The sequence below is a fragment of the Rhinichthys klamathensis genome, unplaced genomic scaffold (genome assembly GCF_029890125.1).
Source record: "Rhinichthys klamathensis goyatoka isolate OS25496 unplaced genomic scaffold, OSU_Roscu_1.1 h1tg000059l_1, whole genome shotgun sequence".
Lineage (NCBI taxonomy): Eukaryota > Metazoa > Chordata > Actinopteri > Cypriniformes > Leuciscidae > Rhinichthys > Rhinichthys klamathensis.
In genome coordinates this window covers 4595272-4606977 of record NW_026606604.1, presented here as the reverse complement: position 1 = coordinate 4606977, position 11706 = coordinate 4595272, and the positions used below count along the sequence as shown (strand labels likewise).

The following is an 11706-nucleotide window of genomic DNA, read 5'->3' as shown; positions in this document are numbered from 1 at the left end:
TCTTTGGGGAACCCAAAATGGTTCTTCTTAAGGCATTGTTCCAAAAAACCCTTTTGGAAGTGTAATATGGATATGTGATATCAAATAACTCTCCGAGGAGAGCAAAATGCACTGGAGCGGTCCAGGTAGGGGAGCCATGCTGAATCACGGGCTCAGTACTTGATTAGACATGCATGGGTAGATCCAGAGCCGTGCCCCTGCACTTCAGCAGTCTGTTCCACTGTTATTAAATGATCTGTTGGCCAGAGACTGTCTGTCTGTCTGAGGAACTCTGAGAGAGCTGGGACAGTTTAACCCTGGCCGTGATTGAACTTCCTCTGGATATATAAAAATAGAATCTGTAAAAATTGTCAAAATTTTAGGGAGAACATGGGTAATTGTGAGAATAATATCAATAGCACGTCAGAAGGAAAAGATTATGGTAAACTCTCAAGTGTATTGACATAATGGGCCTCAATTTCATCTTCAATTCTAGATCCAAAAAGACCAAACTGGTCAATACTGGTACTGTAATCGTCTCTGTCCATGGTGCTGAATCAAGCCTATTACTGGCTTTCATTTATGAGCACTTTTTTCCTCCTCTGTAGGCAAATATTGGTACAAAGTCTGTTGCATCTGTAATACTTTTCTGGGTGTTGACTAAAAGTAGAGGGCAAATGCTAAATGTTTTTATTTCATTACGGCAAGCTGTTTTTGCATGGTATAAAGATGTGTTATGTCTTTCACACACTCTTAAAAATAAATGGAACCTTGCATTGCACAAATGATTATTTTGGCTTTTCTAAAATGTTCTTTGCACTTTGCACTTTTAAGAACTTTTCACTGAAAGATTCTTTGGGGAAGCCAGAATGGTTCTTCTGTTGCATCGCTGTGAAAAGCCTCTTTTAGAACCTTTATTTTTAGAGTGTAAAGCGCTCATCAGATGATCAGTTAAAGTATGCTATGTGCGTACTGAGACAATAATTGTACGTGTAAATTAGTAGCCTAGTATAGGGTAATTGCAAACAGTTTCTATAGACTGTCACACAAAATACAATTCCGTCCCATAATCGTTATCTCTGTGCGTGTTGTATGTTCTAACGTTAACAGACCAATCAGAAAAGCTTTCCTTTCCACAAACAGCTTCCCGTGATTAGGTGTAATGGGGGTGGGGGCACCGGCGGCATTTACCGGCCGGCTCTTCGGGAAACTGGAACTTCTGAATCAGCTCCGTAACTGAGCATTTAAGTGCCGCATCTCGTTCGTTCGTGAATATTTTTTGTGCGGACCTGTCTTGTGTTCAGCGCAGTAACGAATGTCTTAAGTCGGTAAGGAAATGCACACAAGTGGCCGAGCTGGATCTGCGCGGAGCTCTCACGCATTCTGCGCCGCGGGTCGGTGGTGGAGATTCGTGTTTTTAGACTGGTAACAGCGGATAACGGTCGTGCTGGGCGCGGTACGGGATTAATATGGATCAATGACACGCACCTCATAGATAATGGAATATACAAAACTGTATTTGCGCATTTGAAACTGTTTGTAAGTAGGCTACATGACCAGTTCACTGTTATAGGTACCGTACTGGATTCATCCTTTCCAAGACGCTGTGGACATATTCAAAGAGAAAAGTGATTCGTTTCTATTAGTCTACGAGAATTGAGAATATCACCTCTGGCACTCGGATCAACGACGCAGTTATGGAAATTGGGTCTCTCAGATGGCATGAAACTGCAAGACGTGACTGGTAATAATTCAGAACCACATTTCTTTCCTTGTCGAAAAAAAAAAAACAATTAAACCAGCCAGGTTTTGGCCACTTTTCAGCTCGTCAGGCTGGTTTAAGGTTTTTTTTTTTTTTTTTCACTTGTCTATGAATATAACCTGTCGCTCCCTTAGAAAGTGACCACTAGCCTACTGCCCATGAGTGCGAATTATGGGGTGGGGATGGGGGTATAATGTTGACCCCATAAGGCTTGAACCCCAAACGACGTCAAAACAAATGGGTTGAGGGGTCTTAAACTTACGTTATCTATATCTACTCGATCGCTGTGGGGTGGTAAATCATAATTGTTCCATTATTTATCGTTTCGTTGTAGTTTTACATATCCCAAACCGTTTTAGCGTTTTGTTTAAAATGTCTTTGGAGGTAGGCTATAATTGAGCTACTGTACTGGCGGCGCTAAAGACCATTTGGGTTGCGTGAGACGAACCTCAACCGACTGCGCCCCAAAATGAACTGACAGAATACTGAAAGAAAAGTCGTCCGCTTTGAAAGTCACTGATTAGGCTAATTCGCACACTGGTGTTACCACATGCCTCTACGTTGTAGAGTTTCGAATGCATTTTCATTCTGAATTCTCTTTTTGAAGTAAATAACAAAGCAGTACTAACAAGATGTCTCTGACCCAGCAGGACCTGATGATATTCAACGCAACGCTTCATCATTTCAGTGATCCAGCTGCGTGGGTTGAACACTGATGCTCCGGATCTCTGATGCTGATGCTGGTTCATCGCCCTTGCGCTGTTGCTGCATTCTAGGATGTTGCGACAAGTGTTGCACGAAGGGCTTAGGACATCATTCCACAAACTGGGCCACTTTGTCGCCAATCACCCGGTGTTTTTCGCCTCCGCGCCCGTGCTGATCTCTATCCTGCTGGGCGCGAGCTTCAGCAGATACCGCATAGAGGAAAACGTGGAGTACCTGTTAGCCCCCAAACACAGCCTGGCGAAGATCGAGGGGAACTTGGTGGATAGTTTGTTCCCCGTTAACCGGTCCAAACACACGCTGTACTCGGACTTGCAAACACCCGGGAGATATGGCCGGGTCATCGTGACTTCGCGCAGGGGGAGCGTGTTGGACCCTCACCACGTCAACACAGTCCTAAAGGTGAGCAACATTTCACTAGAGTCATTTGCTTTGTTTCACACGTTTGAACGGCTACAGTGTTGTGAAGACTCCATGAATCAACATTTTGTTGATTTGGCTACTTTTTGGCACGTCCAACAACATTTTTCTTTGAAGCTTGTTAGTCTTTCTAAACATGTAAAACATGTAAAGGAAATCAAGTGGATACAAAAAAAAAAAAGTGTCTGCCTTAAATTTTTTTAAGTATAGGCTACAATCAACTTGGATGTTTAAGTCATTTTAATTACTTGGAAAACAAAATCTTGTATAACTTATAAAAAAGCTGAAAATTGCTTGACTTATTTTGATGAGTCCCTTTTTTTGTTCCAGTATTCAGGAATCAGTGGGAGAATAACTGACAAAAGTCTGCCTTTCAAAATTGAACAAATCTGTAATTTTAACACCTCTGTGGAACGGGTGCTATAATATTAACTGGATTTCAAATAAAAGTTGTCTTCCCACAGCTCTCCAGCAGATTTTCTTTTTATATTAGAAAAATTTCATGCAATGTGCCAGTCAGAGTTTTATTTTGTGGCCTACTTTTTCTTCCTGTAACACAGCTTCCCAATTCAGATCCCAAATTCACTCCCCCAGAAACAACCAACATGAAATATGATGCTAGCAACTTCTGCTTATACTGTACTGGCAAAAGATCTTAACTTCAGGCAAAAATCAAATGAGCACTTGACCTCTTTTTGTGAAATTTTGAAATTGTGGCTTTACATAAAGTGAAATGTTGCTAGCATAGACTCTTTATTATTTGATGCAAAGTACTCACTTCTTGTGCATTTAGGCTCATCCATTCTAACTCAAAACATTCATTTCAATTTTCTTAAGCTAATTGAACTAAGCCTGAGCCGCAAGCAGCAACCACATCTTAAGAACTTTTTAAAATTCCCACAGCCTTGCATTTTCCAGAAATAAAACCTTCTTTATATTCTCTCCCTGCACACACACAACACAACAGGTCTCATTATTACCTTGTTCGCTGTATCATAGACCACCTTTGGTGAGCTCTCCTCTGCTGATCCACGATTTAAAAGAGTGTGAAAATTGTGTATGTCAAGATCTGATCTGATTCTGAAAGAAGGAAAAATCATGGTTCAAAGGATTTGAGGTGATTATATTCTGTGCAATATATAGTTTTTTTCTGTCTGTTGATATGCATAAAGACTGTGGGCATGCAATGTCATGCTTTAGTCTCCAACTGAGGGTTAATTATCAAGCTTGAGCAATTAGAGGCCTGATCGGTGTGTGTCTGACATTTCTTTGCTGCTCGAGGAGGCCGGAGGATTGGAGGAGGTAGCCTCCCCCGGTGATCTGAGTCTGACATAGTCTAATCAGTCTGACATTAACAACGCAGAGACACTGACCTCAGAGGACAATAAATCCGCTTCTCACATGGATTCCTGTTGAAGAAAGTCTAAAAAGTTTTTCTTTTATGTTCCGTTTGTCTTGTTGGCACACTCTTCCTGCAGCAACATGCTTTCTTGTTGCCTGGCAACAAGATAGTAGCAACTGAATGCTATGAAATGTGACATAATCAAATACTTAAAGTTTACTCTCGAGTATTAAAGGTTTTATTTTAAATTTATTCCTAATGTGTGCATGAACATACACAACCATTCAAAACGTTTTGTTAAACGAAATTAAGAAAAGAATACTTTTATTCAGCAAGGACACATTCATTTGATCAATGGCAGTAGACTTTTACCTTGTTACAAAAAAAATCTATTTCAAATAAATGTTGTTCTTTTGAACTTTCTATTCATCAACAATGCATCACGGTTTCCACAAAAATATTAAGCAGCACAACTGTTTTCAACGTTGATAATAATAAATGTTTCTCGAGTACCAAATCAGCATATTATAAAGATTTTGAGGGACCCTGTGACACTGAAGTCTGGCGTAATGCTGAAAATTCAGCTTTGTCATCCAGCTTTGAATTACATTTAACATTTGATCAAATAAATTCTGCCTTGTTGAGCATAGTAGACTTCTTACAAAAACATAAAAAAAACTTTTATCTATTACCTGTCTGTATTAGTAAAACATTTTATCCTTCTCTTTTTCCACCTCAAGCTACACAACACAATCACTCAGATCCAGGTTCCTATGCTGGGATTCAACTACACTTTTGCCCACCTCTGCCTGCTGGATGATAGCAAGAGCTGCATTGTGGACGACATCCTGCGGGTTTTGGAAGAGATGAGATCGGCACGTGCATCCAACCATTCAGTAGCCCCTCTGCGTTATCCCATCACCAAACTCAAAGATGGGCGGGAGGCCTACATTGGGCACCAACTGGGCGGAGTACTGGCAGGTGGAGGGAGAGACGGGGTGCGTTCTGCTCGAGCCCTTCAACTCACGTACTACCTGCAAGCGGCCAGCCCACTGAACGAAGTGGTGGCGGCCAGCTGGGAGCTGCTGTTCTGCAGGGAGCTGGAGAACTTTGGAGAGGCTCATCCGGAGCTTAGTCTAAACCCCTTTACCTCCTCTTCTCTTCAGAGGGACTTCCAAAGGACCAGTCGTGTATCAGAGCGGCCGCTGCTCTTTAGCCTGGCCGCGTGTCTCACACTGGCCATGCTGTGCTGCTCAATGCGAGACTGTGTGCGTACAAAGCCCTGGCTGGGCCTTCTGGCTCTGGTGACCGTCAGCCTTGCTACACTCACCTCTGCGGGCATCTTCAACCTCACAGGAGGGAAATACAATTCAACATACCTGGGCATCCCTTTTGTCATGTTAGGTGAGATTATATTATTTCTCCCTGTCATCCTATTATGCAAATTTTGTACGCTTTAAAAGAAGTCTTTTACACTCACCAAGGCTGCATTTATTTGATCAGGAATACATTGAAACAGCAATACTGTGAAATTGGATTACAATTTAAAATAACGGTTTTCTATTTTAATTTCTATTTTAAAATGTAATTTATTCCTATGATTGCAAAGCTGAAATTTCTGTAGCCATTACTCCAGTATTCAGTGTCACATTATCCGACAGAAAACAACCTCATTTGCTGATTTGGTGCTTAAGAAACGTTTTTTCTTATTACTAATAGTGAACACAGTTATGCTGTTTAATATTTCTGAGGAAACTTGTTTTTTTACAGGATTTCTTGATATATAGAATGTTATATACATAAAGAACAGCGTGTATTTGAAATAGATTGTTTTTGTAACAGTGTAAAAGTCTTTAATGTTCATCAATTTAAAGCATCCTCCAATATTTTTTAATGGTATATTTATCATGTGCTCTTTTCTTTTTAGTTGCTAGTCGTCTTTGCGGTTTGCATGTTCGTTCCATTCTTTTGATCTTCCATTTACATACTGTGACTGTCAGGTTAAACGAGTACACCTTCTGACTGACCGCAAAGCTCTGCACTGCACTTTTGTCGAGGTGTATCATTAAAAATGAAACGCTCCACATCAAAGGAATTCCTAATAGAGCCCAACAGACAGCCTTTAGAGGAATTCCAACCCCTTATTTTGTCTTCTGTCCATGAGCCATTCTGGGTGAATCAACTGTGTGCTTGTGGAACAGATTCACACAAGCAGATATCTTGCGATAATTACCAACACGCATACATGCATCCCGACAGATCACATCCATCTCGCTTGCTCTTGTTGGCCATCTCTTACACAGCAATTAGTGCCACATGTGGGAGGAGGCTTCTGTTGAGAAAATAACAGGCTGGGGCTAAAGACAGAGAAATTAAAAGAAAAAATGGAAAAGAAAAACGAAGGCTTGGAAAAATAGACGAAGGCTGAGACGAGACTATGCGTTTAGATTGACCCTGTGCCACCCACTCCAGAAAATTAATAATGCATTTCTATCTCAAGACGACTGACATCTGTGTCCTTCTTATAACACTCCAACAGTTCAATCCTAGGCAATTGTGCCAATCCAGATCAGCGATCTCAGAATTCACCCCGCTGGTTTCCAATTGCAGCCTGGGAGTGACAGCATCTCCTTGCAGAGCTCTCCTGCAGAGCACTTTCTTAATGTAAAAACAGAACTTGCTAGAGCCGCCCAGTGTCGCTGCATATTAATGTCATTCCAGGCTGCTCTTACTGGATTGAATAGGGTTCAAAGAAAAGCAGGGATATTTGTAATAATTACATCATAACAGATGTCTGACAAAACAATAGCTCTTATCTCTGTAAGCCACCGGCCTTTTATTTAAAACAAATTCCATTACAAGGATATTAGCTGTCAACTGGAATCATCTGACAGTCCTCTGATGATAATGGAAAGATGGAAGGAGGAGATATCATAGGCCATAATTGCTAAGATTGTCATGTTTATTAAGAGGAAAGGGGGAGATGAGCGAAGATGTTCAGGAGATAAAGGACTTGCACATTGAGAATCAGTCTGTGTGTCACATTGGTATTTTTTCTTTTGAGACGAGTGGAAATGAAATTGTTGGTTCTTTTAGTGTGGAGGAAAACGACTAAAATCGAAGTGTGAGAAAACAGGAGAAACCAGCATGAGAATAGAAATTCATTCTCTCTTTCACTTTGTTTACTCTTACTGACAGATCTTGATTGTGTAGTTTAGCAACCATCTACACGTACGTATAATTTAAGTTGAGATCTTTAGCTCTGCCGGAAATCAAAACACTAGAGTCCAATCGTGAAGGCCACGACCTCAAGTCAGCACTGTCTGGTGACTGCTAGATTTTGTGCCAGGCACACATCCCAGGTCTTTGTGAGAGGCAGTACTGGTAATATCTGACCGAGGGAACCTCCGTCATGAATGATGAGTCACTGATGCCGTGGCAAAACTGTAGGTGAGAGCCATCTGCTCACTCTGCCTGCACGAGCGAGTGATGTAGAAAGCTAAAAACACGGAAGCAAAAAAAAAAAAAGATGTGAATGCTCGAGTTAAACGTGTAAATGTTGTAGTATAAGAATGTTAGCTTCATCATGATACAGACTTTATGTTCAATCGTAGGACCCTGGGTTCCTTTATGTCAATTTCTAAAAGTAGACTGACCCAGTTTGTCTAATGTCTTGGGCTTCTGTGCTCCTATGAAGTCCCAAGGCTACAGGGGCTGTCAGCCTTCCTCACATCCATAAGGCTTTCTCCTTTCATCAGATCAATTTTGCATGGCATGTGGCTATCATGTGGGAGTGTGACTGAGATTTATTTAGCTACAATCAGCTGTGAAGATGGAGGAGGACAGAGTGGGCTATTGTTAGATCATACTCTGTAAATAAAGGTGGTGATAGCCAAGAGGCTTCCTTCCCTCTGCTTTCAAGACTGGATCCTTTCTTTATTTTGATGGATTTTCCTGTAAATTCCACTGGTGGTGATGATGATGAGCAATAAATTAGAAATGGTGTTTTTCCATTGACTGAAAAGCCTATATATTAGATTGAATTGAATTTGATTAGAATTTGATTTCATTGATGAATGTGCAAATGCTACACATGTATGCTAAAACTTTTTGACAGCAGTGCCAGAACAGAAGAAAGAGAGCATCTGTTTTTTCTTAGATATCCATTGTTGCGATGCAGCTGCAGAGTGACTGTCTTGTCACCGTTTTGTTCAATTATTTACGTCTCCTCTTTTCCCAGCAGCCATTTATGTCACTTGAAAGAGCTGCCTGCCAAAATCATTCCGAGTGTCGCTTAGACCATTCCACTTCACGTTTTATATTTAAGGTTTATAAATCGCTGAAAGACATATTTTCTCTCTTCATCTCTTCCAGGTCATGGCTTGTTTGGCACATTTGAGATGCTGTCGTCTTGGCGACGGACACGCGAGGACCAGCATGTGAAGGAGCGGGTTGCTGCTGTATTCTCAGACTGTATGCTGCCCTTCACAGCTAGCACAGCCTTGCACGTAGTAACCTTCGGCATTGGGGCAAGTCCGTTCACAAACATTGAGGCCGTGCGTCTCTTCTGTCAGAACGCCTGTATCTCAGTTCTCTTCAACTACCTCTACATCCTCACCTTCTATGGCTCCAACCTGGTGTTTGCCGGCTACCTGGAAAACAACTACCGTCACAGTCTATTCTGCAGGCGCGTACCGAAGCCTGAGTTGCTGCAGCAAAAGCCGGCATGGTACCGCTTCCTCATGTACACACATTACAACGAGGAGGGCACAGATGCAGGACCCCTGCGTGCTTACGAGAGTCACCTGCTGGTAGCCTTTATGAAACGGTACTACTGTGACTGGATCACCAACACCTATGTCAAACCATTTGTGGTTCTTTTCTACTTGGTCTATGTTTCCTTCGCCCTCATGGGCTACCTTCAGGTCAGTGAAGGCTCCGATCTTAGTAATGTGGTTGCCACAGAAACAAGCACTATAGCATACACCCGTGCCCAACAGCGGTATTTTAGCAGTTATAGCCCCGTGATTGGCTTCTATATCTATGAGTCCATTGAGTACTGGAACACCAGCGTGCAAGAGGATCTACTAGAGTACACCAAAGGTTTTGAACGCATCTCCTGGTTCGAGAGTTACCTAAACTACCTTCACGGGCTGAACATCACCACTAGCCTGTCACGCAGCAACTTCACAGACCACCTGCGGTCTGGCTTTCTAAGCCAACCCTGCTATGTGCATTTCTCAGACGATATCATCTTTGCCAAACGTGCGGATGGGGAATTTGATGTGGTGGCCTCGCGTATGTTTCTCGTGGCCAAGACAACAGAAAACAAGCGAGAAGAGATGTCAATCTTACTGGACACACTGAGGAAGTTGTCGCTGACCTCCAGGGTGAAGTTCATCATCTTCAATCCATCCTTTGTGTATTTGGACCGTTATGCCTCATCGGTTGGAGCACCGCTGAAGAACTCTTGCATTGCTGCTCTCTTTCTGCTTTTCTTTTCCACCTTCTTGGCAGCTGACCCACTGGTGAATGCCTGGTTGACTGTGACGGTTGCCTCTGTTGAGTTCGGGCTGGTGGGTTTCATGACTCTGTGGCGGGTAGAGTTGGATTGCGTCTCAGTGCTGTGTCTGATCTACGGGGTGAACTATGCTGTGGACTCCAGCGCTCCGCTAGTATCTGCATTTGCTCTAGGTCGGGAATCCACTCGTACACGCTGGGTGAAACTGGCTCTGGAGCGACATGGAGTTCCTGCCCTTCAGAGCTACTTGTGTTATGGGGCAGCTCTACTCCCTCTTGCGGCCGTGCCCTCAAACCTTACCCGCACACTCTTCAGGTGCCTCTTTCTCACCGCCATCATCACCGCCTTCCACTGTTTGGCCATTGTCCCCGTCCTGCTCACCTTCCTTCCTCCCTCTAAGAAAAATCGACTTGAGAGAAAGGATGCTGCAGAAAACAGTGAAGACATTGAGTGCGTGGAGATGGGGGACAGCACACGTGTGGTTGATCAGATTACCACTGTCTGACCATACGCCCGAAAAAGAGAGGCAGGCTGGAGGATGTACAAGAGAGAAAAAAACAAAACACCCCCAAGGGGGTGACAGAGGGAGACCTTAGATATGAGAGTCAGCCTTTGTGCAGCTGGGCTTCCAGTTCCTATACTTAATTAAGCCAGAGGTGGCTTTTAAGTACTTTATGGGTGTACTTTAGCATAAACAAGTATGAACCCACAAGGCTTTTGTTTGATGGTAAAAACAGTAGATGAGTTTGAGGTTGAGCCCTTAGTGCTACAGTATGTGTATCGTTTTCATGGTAAAAGCCCTAAGCAGGTTTGCTGCAGCTCAATGAGAGCGAGGAAGGCCAGATGAACCACACTGCTGCACAGTTGCAGATAATCACAGAGGGGGGCTCCTCTGGTCTGCAACATTACAGCAGCAGTAGAGCAGAAACAGTAACAAGCTATTGCTTTGACAAAGCATAGATAGAGACTTACACAATATTTCTGATGCCCCAAGAACCATAACAAGACTTTCAAGGACACTAAGCTAAAGACTAAGCAGCCATATTCATATCTGCTGATAGCCATGACTTTAATGTGCCCCTCTTAGAGGTTTTGGTGAGAGCATATTTTTGGGATATAGTGGTACTAAATCTGCAAAGCGTTTGAAAATATCAGAAGGTTCATAATATTTTCACCGTCTGACCATGGTGAAAGTCCCTACCCCCACCATAACCAATGTCTCAGAGGCATTTAAGGCTGATCTTGTATAAAGGAATCTATAAGAGAGAACAAAAATGGGCGGGGGAAAAAGAGAAGGACTGAAGGGGGTATGTGCTGGAGAGATACACAGAAGCAAGACTCTGCTGACACGTTGGTATGCAGTGCATTGCTTCCATGGTAACTCTGGGCACAGTTTAGTTGCATAGTGTTTGTATAATTCCCTATCCCCTAAGTTCAATAAGGGCAATGGTTACCAATTAAGTTGCACTGCTGTGGGAGTATAATCTATGAAGGATTTATCCCTGCTGCTCCTTGCTTATTTTGTTTGCCTCTAAAAATGCTGAAAATCACCTTGTCACAGACAGCGCTCTTCATCAATATGCATGAGTCCCTTCATTTTCACCCTACTTTGCCCTCTGTGTATGAGAGGCTTCAAAAAAAGAGATATAGAGACACCTGGGGCATAAAGAGAGCATAGGAAAGGAGCATCTAGCCAATCAAATCCACTTTTCAAATTCTCCTTGGCTCCAAAAGCAACTGATGTCAAATCAGTCATGAGGTAAAACAGCATCCCCTTTAGCTTTAGTGCAGCTGGGGGGCTTATCGTTTTTTTTATCGCTATGACAATGACATTTATGTCTGTGGCAGAATAGAAAGGTTATGTTGCAGCTTGTGAAATGTTGCTGAATGCATAGCATGCACCAGATAATCATATAAAGGACAAGAAAAGGGGGGGGGAAAAAACAGTTAGACGTGTAC

General features: G+C 42.7%; 1 protein-coding gene across 2 annotated transcripts; it reads left to right on the top strand.

The window, feature by feature from the left end:
- Positions 1-1126: 1126 nt before the first annotated feature.
- Positions 1127-10975, top strand: ptchd1 (patched domain containing 1). Of its 2 annotated transcripts, none has more exons than XM_056249079.1 (4): positions 1127-1723; positions 2392-2866; positions 4967-5630; positions 8601-10975. In XM_056249079.1, the coding sequence occupies exons 2-4, from the start codon at positions 2519-2521 to the stop codon at positions 10250-10252; spliced, it is 2664 nt and encodes an 887-aa protein (XP_056105054.1). In that variant the 5' UTR covers positions 1127-1723; positions 2392-2518; the 3' UTR covers positions 10253-10975. The 2 variants fall into 2 exon arrangements, with proteins under 2 accessions (XP_056105054.1, XP_056105055.1); XM_056249080.1 differs by having other exon boundaries at positions 2389-2866.
- Positions 10976-11706: the final 731 nt, after the last annotated feature.

What these genes read in the sequence shown, in the direction of transcription:
- ptchd1 (XM_056249079.1), top strand. Translation starts at nt 2,519, where the DNA reads ATGTTGCGACAAGTGTTGCACGAAGGGCTTAGGACATCATTCCACAAA. An exon ending in ACGTCAACACAGTCCTAAAG is followed by an intron (nt 2,867 to 4,966) that starts GTGAGCAACATT and finishes TTCCACCTCAAG; the next exon opens with CTACACAACACAATCACTCA. An exon ending in CATCCCTTTTGTCATGTTAG is followed by an intron (nt 5,631 to 8,600) that starts GTGAGATTATAT and finishes CATCTCTTCCAG; the next exon opens with GTCATGGCTTGTTTGGCACA.